At 41.7% G+C, this 23,357-nt stretch overlaps 1 protein-coding gene across 1 annotated transcript in view; it reads left to right on the forward strand.

Annotated features, from left to right (window-relative positions):
• Positions 1 to 23,357, forward strand: part of LOC124788919 (beta-alanine transporter-like) — a 462,896-nt gene that overhangs the window by 262,736 nt on the left and 176,803 nt on the right. Inside the window, exon 4 of the mRNA XM_047256201.1 lies at positions 16,078 to 16,246. Within this exon, the coding sequence (XP_047112157.1) occupies positions 16,078 to 16,246 (169 nt within the window). The remainder of the gene's footprint in view (positions 1 to 16,077; positions 16,247 to 23,357) is intronic.

A 23,357-nucleotide genomic window follows, 5' to 3' on the forward strand; every position in this document is an offset into this window, starting at 1 on the left:
ATAAGATACCGGGTATAACTTCCATGGTTCTGGAGGGAGCTGTAGAAGGTAAGAACTGTAGAGCAAAACACAGATGGGAATACACACAACAAGTAATTGATGTAGTAGCTACTTTAAGACGAAGAGGTTAGCACAGCTGAAAAATTCGTGGCGGTCCACATTAAACCAGAGGACAGACGACTCAAAAAAAAGTGACAATGCAGCGTGTCACCACATCATCATTTTTGCGATTTTTTTGCCGAATACTCTGGACAGTTCAAATGATTTCGTCACCCAGATCGCCCGACATGAACAGCACCGATCATTTATGGTCATAATAGAGTGGTCAGTTCATGCACAAAGCCCTTCACCGGCTACAGTTTTGCAATAATGGACAGCTATAGAGGCACCGTGGCTCATTTTTTTTTTTTCTGCGGGTTATTTCCGACGATTTATTGCGCCCATGGCATGTCGAGTTGCTGCTTTACATCGGGGAAATGGAGATCCGACACGACATTATGAGGTATTCCAAGACTTTGTCTCATCAGTGTAACGTACTGTGCTATTAAGCAGTTTACAAATGGTAGAAGTCAGTGTATGAATGGAAGTTTACTCGGCATTTTTAGGAACTGTCGTCCCATATTTTAAGGTGAAAGTCTCTGCATACCGCCCACGTTTGTGCTCTGCGAGGCGGAGGGTACTGCCGGGGGAGCTGTTGAACTATTGCCTCTTAAGTCATAGCTACAATGTGGTCCATTCTCTTCGAAGCAGACCATAATCAGATTCTAGGTGTTGGGATGGCTGTGCATAAAACTATCAAGAAGGCATTGCAACCAATGGCCGTCTAGAGGTATAATGAAAGCAATTATGGAGACCATTAAGAACCATATCAACACGGAGACAGTAAGATACAGAAACAGCACCTTGCAATTAGTTTTCTCACATCATGCGTTTCCTTCGTACATCTTTCCGAATATAAAAATGTACAGTAAAATATGCAAATGTAAGGTACAGCAGCTGGTGTTAGATTTCAATACCAGCCTTTTGTTGTGACGCTCACAGATCATCCAGTGCAGAGTGACAGAAGCGGCGTGGAGGGACAAAGTGTTGGCACACAGCTCTGTCGGTCGTTGTGTGCATTACAGAGCTTGGAACCCGTACTTCTCTCTCTCAAGCAGTACCTTATTTGCCTTGATGGTGCTAAGAGCACTCGAGCACTGCATCCGCGAGGCGAAACTGAATGAGTGCCACTCTTTCCCCATCACTCGCTACCTACACAGTTCACTCTCACCCGCTTTCACGCATGCGAGCTTTGATTGACCGACTGCGAATCAGCAGGCGCGTGGTCTCTTCTACGTGAATAAGGAAAGACAGTAGTTAGCTTGGTCATCTCGGATTAGATGCAGGACATGGAGCTAACTCTCACTGCATCTTCTACTCCTGTAATCTGCATCCTTTCAGCATTGTTATGCAACCTGTGGAGGTGGCAGTGTCATTAGGTGACTTCGAGATGGTACTGTTGGGCAACTTCCGCCAAGTTGCGGAAAATTTATTCACCCCACCCTCCTCCCTCGTCCCGCCCACACATCGTAATTTCAACATCACTGATGTGCCAGTCGCCCAAATGGAGCCAATGAAAATAAGCAATAGGCCACCTAACTGCGAAGAAGGGGAGTTCCGGCATAAAATCTCACACGCACATTTCACTTCCATCACATCCTGACTGCTCAGGTTCGGAGGCGGGCTTCGATTACACGGATGGCGATAAATCACAGGAAAAACAGGCAACTGTAATATATCTAGGGGTATTCGGAGAACGACCACCAAAAGCTAGTTGTACTTCACCCACGTGAAAGGCTTAAATTCCTTGGAAGAATCGTTAGGAAATGCACTTCATTCACAGAAGGAACCGCTCATTCAACTAATTCCAGTGTAATAAATGTCACTCTGGAACCCAAATTGGCATTATGGGTAGGTTTACTGCTAAATCTGGGGTAGTGGGTATTCCGAGAATAGTCAGAAAACGTTTAACTTCCTGACACTTAAATTTCGTATCACTTATCGTTAGGAGGCTTATCGACATTTATGTCCTCCAATGTACGTTTCACGAATTGGACACGACAGGGAACATAAGTACTGTATCCGTGGGCAGTGGACGAGAGCGACTCTCAGGAAGTAAACAAACAAACTCTATTTCAGACAGTAAACAAATTCAGCGGATGAAGGCCGAAATAAGAAACAAAAATTGGCTGTTGGCCGAATTGTAACATGGAAAAGTAATTCCTGGCTAAATACCCAGAAAACAAACTAACTCTTGGCAGAAGGCCAATTCTAATAGAACAACAGTTAATATGTACATTCACTAACTAGTTCTGCCGGTAGGCTGCTATTGCAACGTACTTAAGCGCGCTTAAATTAAGCCGTCAACGTAATTAAGAAAAGGAACAATCAATTCAACCATGTTTTCTGTAGTTGAACATCGATCACTGATAGTCAATGTCCACAAAAGCTGAGAGGTATAAACTTCGGTGTAATGAAAGTCAACAACCAGTATAATTTACAGATCCTGAGAGTTGATACGTCATAGGCCACACATTGACGTAATTTTCTGGAGACTTCTGGGATCACCAAGAGGACGACTCCGCGTTCTAGAGGAGGTGAACAGCGGCGCGTCTTTGTGCATGCACCGAAGTAAACCCTGATTGTGGAAGAGCGGTTGCCCTCGGCACATACCCCAGCGGCTAACTCGGCGAAGACTGCCTTCTGTGATCTCTGCTCTGGCTTAAATCGGCTGCCTGCGGCAGAACAGTGCGCGCACTATTTTCGATCACACACCTATGCGCAATAAATTGGTCCATGTTCGCCGCGACCTTTAGTGGCATATCTGATGCCTCCTGGTGGTTGCTAGATACATTAATCTGGAAATGGAACCATAAGTACCCTATGCCGCGGGCTGCATGCGGACTTTCAAATTAAAGATGTAGGTGAATAACAGGTTTTCAAAAATAAGTGAAGAACTGTACACAATAACGATATCAAATAACAGAAGACGCAAACCACATTCGAGAAATATTTTAGTAAATCAACATTATTGCTTTGTACCTAGTCGTTTAGATACTTGTTATCACGCACTGTGTTATGAACGAATTATTACATTAATTATTAATGTAAAAAGTTTAATTAACTGGGAAACACGTGTATTGACAACACTGAATAATGTATAGATCTTAATCATAATAATAATAATATATGCTATTTTATAAATATATACAAAATGTTGTATCACTATTGTTTGTACTAAATTAGCGAATGGAATCAATTTTATTTTAGCTGTTTGGAATCTCTGGAATGTAAACAACTAAATTGGAAAGTGTTAAAGTGATGGTGTTCTGTCTACTCCTGTGCACTGCGTGCTAGGCAAATGAATATTTAGCAAATGTATATGAAAAGACATCAGTAAGATTAAGTAAAGGTTCAAGCAACTTGAGGTAAGCTCTGAAATAAATCAGTCTTTGTCTGCAGGATGAAATCAAAGTACATAGGTTCACTGGCACATCCTCTTGCAAAGCACCTGATAGTGGGAGCGTGCTGCCGAAATCGAGTGTGTTAGTAAATACTAACAAGAAATGAAACAAAATTGTTATTTTATAAATTTTGTAAACTGACGTCAAGAAATTATATAGAGGATGGATGAATTTAAGTAAAATCTGTGTATTTTTATGGAAACGAATGTAACGTGTGTTTTATGGTATCTAACCCAAGTAATTCTTTTTTTTCTGAATTTCCTGATTATTACTTTGGTGATACGTAAATGTCCTTTAAAGTGCAGCCATTGGTATATAGAGTAATGAAGCGATGTAGCCGGAAACGTCAGCCTGGCACAGCTCAGCCGCAGGGGGCTACGTGGCACGCCCCTCTAGAGCGCTGCTGCGTTTGCTGGTGCCTCTTCCGCGCTTTGCCTGCCGCGTCGTGAGCGAACGTCTAAATCTCCAAGGGGGAGTGGTGGGTGGAAGGGGGGGGAGGGGGAGGCGCCCCGCAGCGTGAAGAAGGCTTTCCGCCGCTCAGCCGCTGCCGTCTCGCCTCGCATCCTGACACCTTGCCGGCTGACAAACGACTTCCGACTCCACGCAACGCGCTGTCTCGCCCTCTCTGCGAGATGTACCGCACGCTGCTCCTGTGCAGAGCTTTGCGTTGTGAAAAATGACGTCTCTGGGACTAATCTCCGGCCCTCAGTAAAAACAGTTGTCAGACCTGACGCCTAGCGCTTCCTCAAATGGATCTGAAGCAGTTCAGGAAAGTAATCAATCAGCTTTCTCATGTTTATACCGCGTGAAAACGAAAAAGGAATGATTCATTCTGTTCGTCTACATCTCGCGCACAGGGAAGCTCAGTGACACCATGAACTCTCTTAGGAAGACCTTTGGCTTACCGTGCAGAAATGATGACATGTCACAAGTAAAAATCTTCCCAAGTGTGAGTAAAACTAATGCACTAAAGATTCCGTGGAAGCTTGATGTAATATTTCATTCATCGCGCGTATCGAGTACCCCAGTGATTTTTTCCTGTTATCGATATCGACACCGACAAGACAGTGGTCCCCGAAATTCGAAGAACAAATCAAAATCTCTACACTAGCTGCTCCGATTAGCCCGGACATACGAGTGCAAAAAGCGAGAAGAGAACTTCACTTTACTTATGCAGAGAGAGAAAACTTAAAAAAAAAAACGTTTAAATTAACCTACAAGAACATGACTACCACTTACATTTTATATTTGATTGCATTAATATGCGCCCATTATGCTTTGCTGGATAATGAATGCAATATATGTTCAAATGGCAAAGGATGTTTTATGAGGTATAGTTACGATTTAACAAGTACCAGTTTCCCTGTTTATAGGAGTGCAGGAAGCACCCTATAGGTTTTTATGAGTGTTTTTTAAAATTTTCACAATACACTCAGGTGACAAAAGTTACGGAATACCTCCGAATAATGTGTCTGACCTCCTTTTGCCCGAGGTATTGCAACTACTCGACGTGGCAGGACTCTAGACGACTTGGACCCATAGCTTCATAACATCTTCACCAAATTCGAACCCTGCTATCAGCTCGTGCCAATTGAAATCGGGATCATCTGACGAAGCCTTGGTTTTCCAGTCGTCTAGTGTCCTACCGATATGGTCACGAACACAGGAGAGGCGCTACAGGCGATGTCGTCCAGTTGGCAAAGGCACTCGTGTCGGTCGTCTGCTGCCATAGGCCGTCAGTGCCACATTTCGCCGCACTGTTTTAAGGGATAGCTTCGTACCTCTTATAACACCGGTTCCCGTCATATCACTAAAGTTAAGCGCTGTCGGGCTGGGCTAGCACTTGGATGGGTGACCATCCGGACTGCCGAGCGCTGTTGGCAAGCGGGGTGCATTCAGCGCTTGTGAGGCAAACTGAGGAGCCATTTGGTTGATAAGTAGCCGCCCCGGTCTCGGCAAATGACATACGGCCGGGAGAGCGGCGTGCTGACCACACGCCCCTCCATATCGCATCCAGTGACGCCCGTGGGCTGAGGATGACACGGCGGCCGGTCGTTACTGTTGGGCATTCATGGCCTATTCGGGAGGAGAGAAAGTTTTCGTACCTCCTACGTTGCTTTCTGCGATTGTTTCACGCACTGTTGCTTGTCTGCTAGCACTGACAACTTCCGTAAAAGCCGTCGACCACTGCGTTGTCTGTGGTGACAGCTAATTCCTGAGATTTGGTATTCTCGGCACGCTCCGCCACTGTGAATCTTGGAGTACTGAATTCCTTAACGATTTCTGAAACAGAATGTCCCGTGCGTTTAGCATTCAAAGTATGTTACTTCCCGTCGTGCGGCCATAATCACATTAGAAACCTTTTCCCATGAATCAGCTGTGTACAAATGACAGTGGCCCTTTCATACCATGTGCACATGATACTACCGCCATCTGTATATGTACATACCGCTGTCCCATGTCTTGTGTTACCTCACTGTATGAGACACAATTGTCCGTATCTCATGATTGTATTGCCGGCCGAAGTGGCCGTGCGGTTAAAGGCGCTGCAGTCTGGAACCGCAAGACCGCTACGGTCGCAGGTTCTAATCCTGCCTCGGGCATGGATGATTGTGATGTCCTTAGGTTAGTTAGGTTTAACTAGTTCTAAGTTCTAGGGGACTAATGACCTCAGCAGTTGAGTCCCATAGCGCTCAGAGCCATTTGAACCATGATTGTATTGACGTGGAAACGTACAATTTCTACACCTCCAAGAGACCATTGACTTTAGTGACACTAATCTGAATTTGAGCGCCGAATTGGTCCAAAGACAAAGGATATTGTCAGACGGACAGAAAGACAGTCGTAAAAAATAACAAATAAATATTTGTACGTTTTATGTAATAACAAATTAACAATTTCCGGATTTTTTCCTTTACTTTTAATATGGAAAACCTTACTTCTTATGAAATTTCGTGTTTCTAGGTCATGGGTGTGCACCATACGGGTTTTGATGAGTGAGTTATCGATTACGAAAATGTGTGACGTAAATCGTTTATCTTTTGACTGAAATTACTTAGAAGAATAAAATTTTCACTTTTCTAAGGAACCACAGACTTTGCTGAGTGACATAAATTGAAACTTGGAACGTCTAACCTTTCATTGAGAAAAAGGGTTTTTAACAGTCAGAGAACGCATACAAGATAGACAGACAGTCAGACAATAAAGCGATACGGCAAGAGTTCGGTTTTCAGACACTGAGGAACGGAAACCTAAAAGTAATAACCGTATCTCAAATCTATCAGCAGTGTTCACTTCAGTGACTTCAGTACAACACACAATAATCTACCACTATCTACAGTACTTTTGTATTCATTTATTAGTGTATTTGCAAATATAGTGAAAACTAAGGACGATAGTTACGTAAGGACATACGGTACACTGTATTTTTGATGCCTAATTTTATGGTAGTGACTATCAAATAACTGAGTGAGCGCTCGAATGTGAACTTGGAATCAAAGAAGGAACACGTATTTTGAAATTTCCTCTCTTAGATTTAGGGACTCCTTCAGTGTGTTACATTGCCGACCGCGGTGGTCGTGCGGTTCTAGGCGCTGCAGTCCGGAACCGCGGGACTGCTACGGTCGCAGGTTCGAATCCTGCCTCGGGCATGGATGTGTGTGATGTCCTTAGGTTAGTTAGGTTTAAGTAGTTCTAAGTTCTAGGGGACTGATGATCTAAGATGTTAAGTCCCATAGTGCTCAGACCCATCAGTGTGTTACATTGTTTATAGGCTCTAGGTAATGGGTCCTTGTAAAATCAGTTACGATATACATTTTAATTCTAGATATGCTCGGTTTCTATACCGCTGCATGGGCTTATCTTTTTACGATCGCAACAATGACAGGTGTTCAACATACTATAAACATTCACTCAGAAATACAGATAGCCAGAGTAGTAGCCTCTGGCATGGCGTGGCTTACCCACGAGCGCTGCTGTTCAGCATTCAGCAGCATCGCTAGCAGGTTACCAGGGTTCTCTCACTGATATCGGAGACGGCTGGTTGGGTCGGTGTGGGGTGGGACGAGGGGAGGGGCCGAAGTGGGGTGTGGTGGCCGCTACTGCGCTGTTCCGGGATGATGATAGTTTGGCACCTCTTCCAGGTTCCAGGGGGCCAGGTGATTCTAGGTGCCCAAGTCTTCTCGTCAGTGAAGGAGAAGAGGAGTCATCAGCAGCCCCCAAGTACTTCAGGCTGAGGCAGCTGTAGCATCGTAGATCTAATCATCTAGGTTGTCTGAAGATGGAGCACTGCAGGTGCCACATCGGCTTTAGTTAGTTTGCACACTGAGACGTGGGCTTTGGAGATAACGATGTTTGTACCAGCTGGTCTATGCTGATGACCTTTTCATGTGTCAAAATGACCGAATGTGGTCCCAATTTTCTGAGCCCGTCAGCGTTCTGCACCACTATGTCACCACTCCTATCATCAGGTTTTCAGCCTGGTTATTTCTGCAGCGTGTGTGAGCTACACTGATACGACTCACGTGTTGTTACTTCACTGCACTTGGTCAACAGAATGACGTTTTGCTTCCTTCTCCTAGAGGTCAGTCTGCTGGATCGGCTCTTGGATCATGCTACAAGCAATATCAGATTTTACTCCTTGTTAGCATTACAGTCTACATATTGCGAAGTAGCCTTCCTTGGCTTTAGTTTAACATCACCTCTGGTGCTGGCGCCAACCGCGGAAACCTTTGCCATTTTTACACTTCCACCTGGAATATAGTTAAGTAACGATTTGTAGTTTATTGTCGTGACATTAGGACATTAATGGTCATCCTTAGGTAACAAATATCTTTGGGATGATTCCCAAGGCTTTCACCTATCAGATTTTTTTCACGATGGCAATATCATGTTTTCTTCTCATTCAGGCGTAAACATTAGAGGCAAGGAGTCCTGGAAGAAAGCAATATCGGGTAGTGAAGTCTAATTAAGTGAAAGAAGGTCACAACCAATATGCATGCTCTTTGATGATGATGAGAAAGCCAGTAAGTCTGTAATTGTCGTGCTGACAACACAGAAGGCCTAGTATAAAATTTTCAATAACTGCAGTATACTCATGAAGTCGAAGAGACATGCACCGACCGTCATAGAGTATAAAGATCAGGTGTAGTATCCCGTATGGAGTGTATTAAAACTCATATTCTCGTAGGCGAGAATAGTAATTCAGCTCTAGTAAGCGTTTTTTTTCTGCTGGATACAAATGTAAACAGCAAACTGAACTATATTCAGATAGTTCACTTGTTCACTTTTATTGGAGTGTATTGTCTCTGTGGAAACTAAGATATTTGTTCATGGCTGACTGTCTTGATCGAGCAGTTTTTAACTAATGTCCCCACACGTTTCCGAGAAGCAAGGAGGTTGCAAGATGATAGGTAAACATTCAAGTGTAGGCAATGAAAATAGATGATTTCAGCTCCACAAATCGAATACGAATTTAATGCAACTGTGTCCAAAAGACTAATACAGTAGTTGTTATAAATGAATTTTAAGTAATATTTAAAGTATGATGAGATCCCATATAGATACAATTTTACTAATGAATAACGTTTCATTATCAGCTCGGGCAGCGGATCGTTCTTTGCTACTTCGGGCAAGGAAATAGTGATGCTGAAAAGTTGAAAAACTATGCTACCGTTTGTGTTTTCCAGCCAGAGTGCTAAAATATTTGGGCTAACTATTGGCTATTGCCAATGTATCACAAAAAAGTATGTGTTCACTTGTACCAGTCGAGTAATCCATTACGATGTCCTGTAGGCCCAAGAATCAACAGCCACGTCAGCATGCCTTTTGGGCTTTTAATATAATAGCGCATTCTGGTACAAATTTCTCTAGCTTTCTCGCCAGAACTACACGGTGAACGAGAACTCCTCGGACAAATTTTCTGAGTTGGTAGTGCGGATCCTGACAAGAAGAAAGTCGAGTCAAAATGGGATCTAAAAGCCATACCGAAATAGCTATGAGTACCTGTTCATCTTCGCTATTGCGAAATATGTCTCTTTAATCGAACAAGTGTTTCTACATCTTAAGGTATGAGTCTTACTACTCACGTTTACTGGACATTGTTTCGGTCAATACTATCATCACTTAAAGTTCGTCAGTGTAGTTCTGTTTCATCTTTCATATTAACGCTCCACTATTTACACAGACAGATACAATATGATCAGGACAACAGTGTTAAAGAATGTCAAAATCACTTCTTTGAACGAGCGTAAAGTTATACACAGGCATTATGTTTACTAGTCCAATAAGCAGGAGACCGAACTCCAGTTCAGCAATAAAGAGACGACTTGTTTCTGACTGGCATGAATGACCAGCGACCAGTTTAGTGGGTCGCTAACCCTCTGTTGCCTTACTTGCAGATTTGCGTCGAAACATTGTAGACGACTGCGGTGCTTACTGGCTGAGGTATTCATCTGCTGTGGTACTTCCATCTCCCGTAACTTGTCAGGCTGGAGCACTTCACGTGTATGTGGCTCAAGGCGAGGAGAGCCCGTTGGCAACTAGCGTGGAACATCAACCTTGCATATTTAGTAAGGGTCTAACTCGCACTGCCTAACACCTGCAGCAAGCAAGGAATGTTGGTTTTTCGATATCATAGATCATTCGCTGCGGTAACGTATTTCACAGTTGTAATCTCGCATCCCGCTGTTCCGATTTACTAACCGTGACAAGAATCCCAAACATCATCACTTCATACCAATGGTGTAACGACAGTCATTATTTACCCATCGTAATCCTTCGAAATCGACGATGTCTGTCAAGATGATTATCATCGAAGCAGGAGTGGTTGTTGGAAAATCTGATTATTCTGATATGTGACTCCTATCATTGGGGGGCGATGTGCCTTGCATCAGAACGAAATATGTCTCTTGCATCAGAGTGTGTCATGAACCCTAAATCAGCTATGTCTAGATATTGAAAATCCAGTAATGCCACTATGTCAACAGTGATCACAACAATACCTGACCTGTCTCAGAAGAGTTGAAGATTCGCATGTATCGGACGAAAGTGCTGGATATAGAACGTAAAATCGTACACGAGCAAAAACACATGTTGATTGCTGTATCAAGTACCCCTGCATGAACACTACTGAAAATCTACACGCTGAATGAAATCATGGACCAAATTTCGAGGCTGGTGTAGATACTATACGATGGACATGCAACAGTTGTTGTGCTAGGTTTATGGTTGGACATTAACAACATCGAGAATCGTGTTTAGCCCTCTCCACTGTCATTCACAGTTGCCGTAAAGATTCGTGTACGTAAAAAGATAAAGAATTTTATAAGATGGAGTTGCTGCGTTAAGTAACACAATGTCTGTTAATACAGTACCTTGTAAATGTGACTCACTTCTCATAGCGCAAAATTTCGATAATCCATGGTAATATTCGGTATTGTCTCTAACTAAAAGGGGATATAAAAAATTAAAATTTTCGGAAATTTGACTGCAAAATACGTTTTTAATTTCAATGTAAACTGTATATAGATAAATTACACTTTCTTATGCCACAGACTGGCCCTCTTTGGTTTCTAAATTACAATACGTCGTATGAATGACGAAAGTAAATTCTTTCAAAAATTTTACAAAGCTTGAACTGTATAGACACAGTTCATAGTTTTTGTGGTTATAATACGCGACCGCAGATTTAGTATTGGTGACGATGTGAGAGACCCACGATACTAAGTAACCAGAATTAATTAACAATGAATATGGTTATATTTTGTTGAACTGAAAACAGTCTTTCATCGTTAAAATTTTGCTTTATTTTATGACCAAAATCGAAGTATGAGATGATCATCAAATCTCTCTTCCGAAACTAATAAACAAAACACAGATATCTTATAGCGTGGTGTCACCGTCAACATTACAGTGTAAACGCAACCAGCGTTACGGTATGTTGACGGTGAGCCTATACTGTCATTTGCGTTAATTAGACAGTTGTCGTGTTTTACTTCTTTTGGCAGTCCCTACTTTGGCTATGAGTTCTTATGTTTTGATTATTAGTATGAAGACTGACGCAGCTCATAATAAGCTCACAGATCGAAAATATGATACTGTCACGGAAAAATTCGAGATCAAATACTGTTTTTAATTCCACAAATTTTGAACATTAAATCGCTGTACAATTCAGTTTTATTCCATTACACATCATCAGATATGACTATGACTCTAAACTGTCCAGACTAAGCATATTCACAAGAAATTTTGTGGCATGCATGAGTTTTATATGGTAATGTTCTTTCTCACCACGCGATACATAAGAAATGCTTTGAAACCAATACACACACACACACACACACACACACACACACACACACATGCATACACACATAGTAGTCGTTATATGTATAGAAATACATTTACTTCATTATGTTTTACTTGTAAGAAAAATAGTGACAACGAAAAATACGTACGCTTATACTAAAGATTGTCCACTGCGCCATTTAGTGCCCTGGAAGTATCCATCACTCAAACATATTTCTCTTTTTTTTTCCTCAGTATACTAACAGGTTTGCTGCTGCCCGCCATGAATTCCTCTCATGTGCCAAATTCTTCAACTCAGACTAACACTTGCACATTACTTCCGTAATTATTTGCTGAATGTATTCTAATCTGTCTTCCTCTAAGTTTTTACCCTCCACATCTCCTTCTAGTACCATAGAAGTCGTTTCATGATGTCTTAACAGATGTGTAATCAACCTGCCACTTAACCTTGTCAGTGTTTTCCATACGTTCCTTCCCTCCCCGATTCTGCACAAAACCTCTTCCTTCCTTACCTTATCAGCCCACCAGATTTCAACATCCTTCTGTAGCACCACATCTCAAATGCTTCGATTCTCTTTGGTACTGGTTTTCCCACAGTCCATGCTTCACTACCATCCATAATGTGCTCCAAACGTACATTCTCAGAAATTTATTCCTCAAATTAAGGCCTATGTTTGATACTAGCAGCCTTCTCTTGGCCAGGAATGCCCTTTTTGCTAATGCTAGACAGGTTTTGCTTTCCTCCTTGCTCCGTCTGTCATTGCTTACTTTGCTGCCTAGGTAGCAGAATTACTTAACTCTATCCACTTCGTGACCGTCAATGCGACGTTTGTTTTCCACTCGTTAGACTGTTCATTTCATTCAGCAGACCATGTTATTCTTCTCCTCGGTCACTCAATAGCAATGTCGTGAGCAGTTGGTATCATTGATATCCCTTCATCTTGAATTTTAATTCCACTCCTGAACCTTTCTTTCATTTCCATCATTGGTTCTTTGCCGTAGAGGTTGAACAATAGGGGCGAAAGACTACATCACTGTCTTACACCCTTTTTAATCTGAACACTTTGTTCCTGGTCTTCCACTTTTATTATTCCCTCTTGGCTCTTGCACATATTGTATATTACCCGTCTCTTCCTTTAGCTTACCCCTATTTTTCTCAGAATTTCATACATCTTGCACCACTTTACATTGTCGAACGCTTTTTCCAGGCATACAAATTGTTTTATTTAATAAAATTGCAGCCAAATAGCCATATACAGTTACTTAGCTTAGCATTGGCATACAAATCGTATGAACGTGTTTTGATTTTTCTGTAATGTTGCTTCCATCATCAACCGCAAAGTTAGATTGGCCTCTCTGCTGCCTTTACCTTTCCTAAAGTCAAACTGACCATCATCTAACATAATCTTCATTTCTTTTACATTTTTCTGTGTATTATTCGTGTCAACAACTTGGATGCATGAGCCATTAAGCTGATTGTGCGATAATTCTCGCACTTGTCAGGTCTAGCAGTCTTCGGAACTGTGTAGATGATATTTTTCCAAAAGTCAGGTGGTATGTCGCCAGACTCATACGTTGTACACACCAACGTGAACAGTCGTTTTATTGCCATTTCCTCCAACGATTTTAGAAATTCTGATGGTATGTTATGTATCCTTTCTGCGTTATTTGAAGTCCTCCAAACCTGTCTTAAGTTCTGATTCTAATACAGGATCCTCTACCTTTTCTACATCGACTTCTGTTTCTTCTTCTATCACATCAGAAAAATCTTGCCCCTTACAGACGCCTTCAATGTACTCTTTCTATCTAACCGCTCTCTCCTCTGCAGTTAACAGTGGAAGAGGTTAATGCTACCAGCCTTGCTCTTAATTTCACCGAAAATTGTTTTGAATTTCGTATATGCTTCACATTTCAAATGCAGCCATTTCGTCTTAGCTTCCCTCCACTCCCTATTTGTTTCATTCCTCTGTGACTTTTATTTCAGTATTCCAAAATTTCCGAGAACAGTTTTGCACTTCCTTCTGTCATCGATCAACTGAAGTATTTCTTGTGTTACCCATGGTTTCTTCACAGCTACCTTTTCTGTACGTATGTTTATCTTTCAGACTTCTGTGATGGCCCTTTTTAGACATGTCCATTCGTCTTCAACTGTACTGCTCCTGACTGATTACTTATAGCTGTATCTACAGTCTTAGACAACTTCAAGCGTATCTCGTCATTCCTCAGTACTTTCATGTTCGACCTATTTTGCGTACTGATTGTTCCTGACTAATATCTTATGCTTCAGCCTACTATTCATCACTATTACATTGGAGTCTGAGTCTACATCTGCTCCTGGGTACGTCTTACAATCCGGTATCTTATATCTAACTGGCTCTGAGCACTATGGGACTTAACATCCGTGGTCATCAGTCCCCTAGAACTTAAAACTACTTAAACTTAACTAACCTAAGGACATCACACACATCCATGCCCGAGCCAGGACTCGAACCTGCGACCGTAGCGGTCACTCGGTTCCAGACTGAAGCGCCTAGAACCGCACGGCCACACCGGCCGGCCGATATCTAACTGAAATCTTTCCTTGTCACCCGGTCTTTTCCAGATATACCTCCTCCTCTTGTGATTCTTGAACAGAGTATTCCCTTTTACTAGCTGAAATTTATTTCAGAACTCAATTCACTTATCTCCTTTCTCATTTCTTCTCAAAAGCCTTCACTCTCCTGTAACCTCTGTTCCGACTCTCTCCCCTACAACAGCATTCCAGTCCCCCATGACTATTGTATTGTCGTCTGCCTTTATATACTGTAATATACTTTCCATATTCTCATATACTTTTACCGTCTCTTCATCTCCAGCTTGCTATGTGTTCATGTATACCTCAACTATCGTTTATGGTGTTGGTTTGCTGTTGATTCTGGTAAGAACAGCCCTATCACTGAACTGTTCACAGTAACACACTCTCTGCCCTACATTCCTATTCATAAATAATCCTATTCCTGTTACACCATATTTTGCTGATGATATTACTCTGTACTCATTTGACCAGAAATCCTTGTCTTCCTTCCTTCTTCACCGACCCCTACTATATCTAATTAGAGCCTTTGTATTTCCCTTATCAGATTTTTCTAGCTGCTCTACCACGTTCAAGCTTCAGACATTCCACACCTCGTCTCGTTGAACGTTATCCTTTCGTTGGTTATTCAATCTTTTTCTCGTGGTCACCCGCCAGCCCCTTGGTAGTCCCCTCTCGGAGATCCGAATGGGGGCTATTCAGGAATTTTTTGCCAATGGAAAGATATTTATGACTTTTCTTTTGATTACAGGCCACATGTCCAGTGGATACTGGTCATGTATCTTCAGTCCAGTGGTTTCCATTGTCTTCTGCATCCTCAGGCCATTGATCATTGCTGATTCTTCCGCCTTTAGGGACAGCCTCTTACCCTAAGGACAAGAGCGTGGTCTGAACTGTCCGCTCCTCAGTCCTACTTTGATAAGTTCATCGGCAGAATTAGGGTGACTTCTTATGCCGGAAGTCTTCGGCCGACAATGTTGATTATTAATCAAAATCAAAGCCGTGGCGGATTTCGAGCCAGGGTCCAAGAATACCTTATTCTACATACAATTTATATATCCCGTAAACTGACTCGTTGTTTGCTCCACAGAATCTCAACAGCAGGTCTACACTTGACCTTTGTAACAGGTAACTAATGAAAAGCATTATCTCAAATACCGCCTCCTTAGAGAAGTCAAAGGCAAAAGACAGTCTTCAGCACTGACAGTACAGAGCTAAAAACGATTGCGTAACAATGAAAGAGGAGCTACCCCGGAGATAGCATGTCATAGCCGACACTGAGGCCAGTTAATAGTCTTCATGTAGGAATTGGCCGAAGTAAAACAGCCATTTTAAAATACTCTTTGCGATAACCAAGATGTGTTCTGTGTGTCTGCTGCTATGAAGACGATGAGTCATTTCCTTCACTGTCCCGGTTATACCATCTCGTCTGGCATCGTGACTCAAGAGGTCTGATATCGACAAGTTCAGCAGCCTTGCAACTTCATTAAATGCATGTCATCGTCACCCTAAGAGGAAGAAGACTCAGTTACTAACTCCTCATCTCGTTCACGCATAGCCACCGTGTTCTGATGTTAATTCCTTTTGGCTTATCACCGGAAATGTAATTCCTGTTGACCAGCTAGCCTTTCCAGAATCAAATCGTAGTGGACAACACAGATCCATTTCTCATCTATTTGCTTGTCAATGTTTCAGCGATCGAGTTGGTGGGCCCGGAGAAGCGCACGACGATGACGATAATGAGCAACATCGCGTACTCGTTCGGGCTGGTGCTGCTGTCTGCCGTGGTGTACCTGGTGCGCGACTGGCGCCAGCTGGCGCTCGCCACATCAGTGCCGTTCCTCTCCTTCTTCCTCTATTGGTGGTGAGTTGCGTCCTGCTCGACGCCAAGCACGCAGCGAACACATCTGCAGCGCTACACTTTTGGAGTACACAGTCACTTTACGAAATGCATAAATGCAACTTCAAAGAATGAAAACGGGTAGTAAAGAATCAGATATTGGATTGTAGGTCACAACCAGATACATATATAAACTTTCATTCCCTGTAACGGAGCCCCTACAGCTGTGTCCTTTATCTTATTTCCTCATTTCTTACGTGGTTAAGTAGGGAAATTCCACAGGTTCTTCTCAAGTGGTCCATTTCTAAAATCCAAGTATCTTTTTATTTCTTTCTGTTAGTTCCCAGCACTAAGTCCCATAGGTCGCTATTGGCACAACGATGGACTTGTATAAACGAATTTTAACCCATAAACTCGTTTTTGTGGATCAAACAACGGAGTTTAATTTTTAGATAGCAGCCCTTCCTTGCCTGACCCTCTGTTGGATATCTCTGTCTTCTTCCTTCACTTTATAAGACACTATTCAGGTACTTAATCTCTTCACACACTTGAATAAGATGTCTGCCATTGTCCAGGTTACTTCCCTCTGCTCCACAACATAGATATTTCGTCTTCCCAAAATTAATTTTCATACCCACTTTTTATACTCCTCCAATAACTTTCTAAGCATGTAAAAAATTACCTCCTACATCGTTTGCTGTAGCGACCTGGTCATCAGCAAAGAAAAATATTTACATACACTGGTTCCTTTCTTCAGTCACTGTGCCCATGTACTTTTTACACCACAGATCCAGAGCCTTCTGCAGATACATCTTAAAAAATGTGAGAGACAGACAGCATACTTGATTCAGTCCTTTAGTTATTCTGAAGGACTCTCTAGAAATTTCTTTGCCTAGTTATATTATGCTGACTTGTAGAGGTTTATGATACTCCTTAAATAAAGTTTCGGCAGTTCCCCTGACCACAGCAAACCGAACAATAGCCTTAAGGACACTGTGTCCAATGTTCCCTCAAAATCATTGAAAACCAAACGACTGCTTGGATTCCTTTCCCATCTCTTCTCCATGATCCGCTTTAGATTTAAGGAGTTATCTACATCGTAATTTAGTAATGATGACGATAGAATGAAGTTTAAGAGAATCGTTCGAAAGAATCAGCGTGTAAGCAAGTGGGATACCGGAGAAATTAGTTATGACGAAATGTGCTTGAAATTCACTAGCGAAGTGGATACTTCGATAAAGAACACCAGTGCAAGCACTTCGGTTCAAGCACAGTGGGCAATCACTGAAGCCTACTAGCATTAATTTCCTGGCAATGACTGTTATAACACAATATTAGGTGGAGATCTAAACGTACCAGCTGTAGATATGGGAAACTCCAATCATTAATGCGGAAGTGGGGCATGGTATCGTGAAAATTGCTACAAAAGCCTTATCTAGGAATTACTATGGTAAGCAAATCGGCGAACCGATTCTTCAAGGCAGTATATTAGGTCTAGTCACCGACAAGTTGAGACTTTTCGATTCAGTAAACGTAGATGAGGGAATCTGTGATCTTAAGGCCATTACAGCCATACCTGAGTACGGCCGTGAATAGGAATGTAAAAGAGGTAGGAAGCTATATCTGCTTAGCAATTGCGAGAATAAAAGCGTATTATAGATAACTGCAGCTGTTAACATGAGAAACTATCTCCAGGATCGAAAATATCGAGCACCAGTCGATAAAGTTTAAAAGTAATTTACAAAACGCCTTAGGCAGCTAAGTGCAGAGCGAAGTTGTTACGGATGAGTAAGATTCGTCGTGGTTCTACAGCCTTGTTGGAAAGCTCTTACAAAATAAAAGAGGGCCTTACTGCGTACTGAAACGTAGCTAAACGTCACAGAAGAGCAATAACTAATGATACCAAAATTGGTGTAAGCAGAGCCATTCATGAAGCATTCTGTGAATTCGGAAGTAAAATTCTGTCTACTGACTTGACAGAAAATCGTAAGAAGTTTTTGTCTCATTTAAGTAAGTACATGTATCGACATCTGTCCAGGCAGTTTACGACCATAATGACATTGAACGAGAGGAAGAAAGTGAGAGAAAATGGAAATTCCGAATTCTTTCTTCGAAACGGTTTGCTGTGGAAGGCCGTACTGTGGTCCCTCCTTTAAAGTATCGACGTTACACATATGGTAATAACTATGCGATAGCAAAGTATTTAAAATTTCTCAACAGGGGAAAACCCACTGTACCTAATGGGATACCAAAACGAATTTACATACATTACGCGAAATAACATGCTCCTCCTTTAGCACCTCTGTACAGTAGGTCGCTGGAGAAGCGAAGCGGTCCTGTCAATTGTCATGTAGGGTCGTCAAACAGACGCACAAAACTGTAGTCTGTTGTAGAATTTTGTAACCTGTATCATGCTCGCTTACTATGACGTGTACGAATCAACAAGGCTTCGGGACACAGAGATCACGTGAAACTGAGCTCTCTGTGTTCGCCCACAAGACCCAGGAAATCAGGATGCTGTTGGGTTCGTTCGGGATGGCATTCTGTACAGTTTCGCACCATCACCTAATGAGAAAAATAAGATCTTCCTGCAAACAAAACACAGTTTTCCATTTTCACCGGAGAGAAACATTCAGACGTGAATATAACGTCAGGCGATCCGAAGGGACTGTTAGAGGACTATTAATTTTCTCAATATACGGTAATGGTCTATAGGATAACATCGGAAGTTGGGTGAGGCATTTCGCCGATGATACTGTTGTATACCGAGAAGTCGTGAGGCTAGAAAACTACTTCAAAATGCAGGAATGCCTACAAGGGATCGACTGCAAGGATTGGCAGTTCTCCCTCAACACACAGAAATGTAATGTATGGCGAATAAATAGGCAGAAAGACCCATTATTCTATGGTTACAGGGTTGCAGAATAATCACAGGAAACAGTCTCGTCCATATGCGTACGGAGGGATTTAAAATGGAGTAGCCCCGTAAAACTAATCGCAAGTAAGGCAGATGAGAGACTGATATTCATTAAGAGAACTCTCAGCAACATTAGTCCACCAACAAAGGAGGTAGCTCTACTTGCTCTAGTTAGGGACACTAAAAGGAAGACGTTCTGCATCACGGTTTGATTCGGAAAAAAAAACGAGTGCGTTCGTTTACAGAAGAGTCAACGAAGATATTGCTTCATACATTATTTCAATAGCTTCACTATTTGTGGATATATTTAGCTCAAAATTCTGCTACTGTCATAGGCATTGGCTGAATGCCTTTCTTGGCTATGATAATGCGTTCACGAAGCTGTTGATACTAGCTCCTATGCTTTTCTATTTCTTTATTCATTATTAGGCCTACTCCTGCATTGTCACTATATAATTTTCGTTTATGGCTCTGTATCCAACTGACCGGAAGCCCTGTTCTTCCTGCCACCCTTTACATTCGGCTTCAACCTACCCATTTCCGCTTTTAAATTCTGTAACCTACCTACCTCTGTACTACAGAGTGTAGCATTCCACACTCCGACTCAAAATGCGAGTTTTGTTTTATCTGATGACGACATTCTCCCGGGTCTTTCCCGACCGCGTTTCCTAATAGGAGGCTGTTTTACATTCAAATTATTTTAAGGAAGAGAATGCCATCATCATTTAACCGCACGGTAAAGCCACCTGCCGTCGAGGAAGTAAAAACTGTGGTTTCGCCTTTCTTAAAATACTGACTTTCATTTCTTTCCTCATTAAAGATATAGATAGTAACTCCTTGATCAACGGGGGGTGGTAATGTCTAAATAGTTCTCCTTGTGGCATTCCCTGATTATTAATCAGCAATTTTATATATTCTGGAGTATTTTCTTAGACTGAATATCACTAACTGATCTTTCGTCCAGATCTGATACTTCGGACGTTTCGCGTACGTCATAATTCTATTTGCTCTATTTTTTATGGATATGTAACTGCAGGGAACTTTTATAGCATTGCGGTGAGTTAAAATTGAGTGAAATAAGTAATGAATGGATTCAATGACGTTAGTAATTGATGCAGTCACTTTTCATTTCTAGAAATGGAATTTGCCGGAGGAGAATTTCATACTGAGCATAGGACTGCTTTCGTCCATACTTTTCCGAGTTGTTTGATATGAAACAAATAAAAAAATTAATTGGGTTATTATTATTTTATTATTAATATTATTTCTAGATCTAGTCTACAACGCTGTAACAGATTGTGCTGTTTTTGAACTTGTTGACCGATTAAAACTATGTGACAGACTGGAAACGACATAGCTCATTATGTGGGAGCACTGACCGCGGGAAGTCCACGATCGACTGCTGTTTCTCCAGACAGTTTTACTGAGCCAGAAGTTTTAATTCCATTTCTGTCCGTAAACATCCACAAACATCGTTTCTATGCTTCTGATTACGACTCGCCTATCTAAGACGTCCCCTTTAAAGGTTCTAGAACTAGAACGTCAGAAATGGCTCTGAGCACTATGGGACTTAACAACTGAGGTCATCAGTCCCCTAGAACTTAGAACTACTTAAACCTAACTAACCTAAGGACACCACACACATCCACGCGCGAGGCAGGATTGGAACCTGCGACCGTAGCGGTGGCGCGGTTCCAGACAGAACGTCAGAAATTTGGGATGATTAGGACTATTGTATGTTTCTAATGAGAATTCTTTCAGAGTTTGTTCAAAGCAATAACTCTGAAACAAGCATTGCCATTGATTCGCCGGTCTCTACAGATGCTGTTTCCACGTTGGCTGTAACAGTAAATTTTACCACTTACCATCATTCCCAAAATATTCTTCCATAAATGTTGAATCGATCTGGCAACTTTTACTGTGGTCAGTATTTTACTCTTGCCTCTGCTGTTTGCAGCTGATTTCTTCTATTTTTCTCCACGCATCGAGGGTATAGCTATTCTCTTATTCTCAATGAAGATTATTTCTTTGCACTACTCAAGTAATCAAGAAGTGCATCCAAAGAGGTTTCACAGTGATCGCTATCACAAAATCTATTACGACTTACTGAAATGTGTGGCTTGTCGATGCATGGTAAGGTGGAAATGACGGTAGCCTACGTCACTGTAGTGCCTCATAGCGTATGTTTCGTGTGTACGAACTTGCCTTCAAAGAAAGTACATCTAAAAATTATTGCTATATTGCCCACCATAGGAAAGAATTGACGATTTCTGTACTGTTATTCACCATAGGTAGAAAAATGAAAGTGTATCCACAGGAAGCCTTGCAAAGAGCGACTGGAGGCGGTACAGCAAAGAAAGCTGTATTATTCGACTGGATGGAATTGTTTTTCGCCTACTTATCTATCTGACTTGGTTCGATTTACAACAATAAACGTTAGCGGACTGAAGACTTTGTGAAATGGAACGTCTTGCAGTGGGTAATACCAGACTAAACGGTGTTTAGTCCCCCACTTGTCGCGATCTATTCCTTAACTTTAGAAATAACGTATTATTATTTAAAGAGCAAAACATTTGTGTGGAAAATCTAGTGATGTCCACAATATCGTTAATTATATCGTAAATGATCTTCAGTACTCTAATCTGCTCCCAATGATAATTAATTATTTTAGCAGGGCGGCAGTAGACGTCGCGGCGAAATGACCTGTGTTTTACTTAGGAATGCTGCCCCTGTACCTAACCAATGGCAAATCGATTCAGAGCTATCCAAGCAAATAAGAGATGGATGTGATATCAGGTGAGCGTGAATTAACGTTCTTCGTACATCCATATTTAAGGTGGATGATGATGGGACACGGCTGGTAATATTGGTCCAAGTAGTAGACAGTCCTCTCTATTTGAAGATCGTTCTCCTAACACTGAAATGATCATCAGAGGTGATGTTCTGGTGTAAAAAGTCTCAAATCACATAGCTTACCGGCACTGTGGCGCAGTGGTTAAGAGAATGGTGTCATGTATCTAAGAAGCTGGATTCCAAACACCACGCTGGCCGTGGAGGAACATACTTTCTGTGACCTTCTTACAAGACTGTAGGCGAAGGCCGATACAGTACGTTTGAGAAAGAAATGATAGATTTTTTTTGCCGTCATTGATTCCTGTAGCAACCTTTTCTTTCTTTCTTCCACTTTGTATAGACGGGGATCAGAGATCAGATAGATCTATATAAAGCACCAAGTATCCATCCCATAAGTCTGACATGACAGTTATATCTGATCGCCGAATTGTTACGACCAGGAATCTTGACAAACCAAAACGAAACTTGTTTTGCAAAAACAGACATAATGTCTGATGGGATAACAGCAATCAGTGATTTTATAATGCTACTTATAATCCGTCTTGATTCCAATTTTTTTTTATTCATATGAATTGCAATCAAGACGGATTATAAGTAACATTAGAAACTTGTTTTGATAACTTGGAGTAAGTAGCTACTCTAGTTTTTCCATATTTCTCTCCAAGAAATTCAAGACTGCAGATTGTGGCATCATTATGCCGTATCGATACAGAACAGCTGTGTCTGTTTCAGGGCTCTATTCGTTAAGAGAAAAGTTAAAGTATTTCCTTTAACAAGATCTATGTAGACGAAAATTAAACCCCAAAGTGGAGTAGGCTTCCTGGCACGAAATAATAAAGAGTGTACAGACAATTGTTTTCTCTTCTGCCTGACAAGTCCAACATAACAGACACCACACAAACACACGCAACACACACACACACACACACCTGTGGGACTTAGGGAAGGCTACAATTAGTGAGGCTAATGGAAGAGAGCACTAGATGCGCGTGACAGGTTGAGCATTTGGATCGCGTGGGAAGCGTGTCAGGATGGCAGAGACGATTAAGGCATCCGTTCTAGACAAGTTGAGCATCTAGATTCGAGTCACGGTCTGGTACAAATCGTCAACCTTCACTATTGATTTATTTCGATGCCTGTACGTAGTAGAAGTCGTGATTTCTCGCAATATCATAAAAATGTGTTATCTAGACAAGAAATCTATCAAAAACCTCGAAGAGTCTCTGAACGTCCTTAGCACTAATGCTTTTGGTATGGACAGTGTACTCCATATATGTAATTTTCCAGCGTTCATTCTTGTTTTTTGTCTGATTTAACTCTGTCCTCCACTATTTTCTTTCTTGTCTCTTCATCTCCAAGTAACTA

This window comes from Schistocerca piceifrons, chromosome 3, assembly GCF_021461385.2.
Source record: "Schistocerca piceifrons isolate TAMUIC-IGC-003096 chromosome 3, iqSchPice1.1, whole genome shotgun sequence".
NCBI lineage: Eukaryota > Metazoa > Arthropoda > Insecta > Orthoptera > Acrididae > Schistocerca > Schistocerca piceifrons.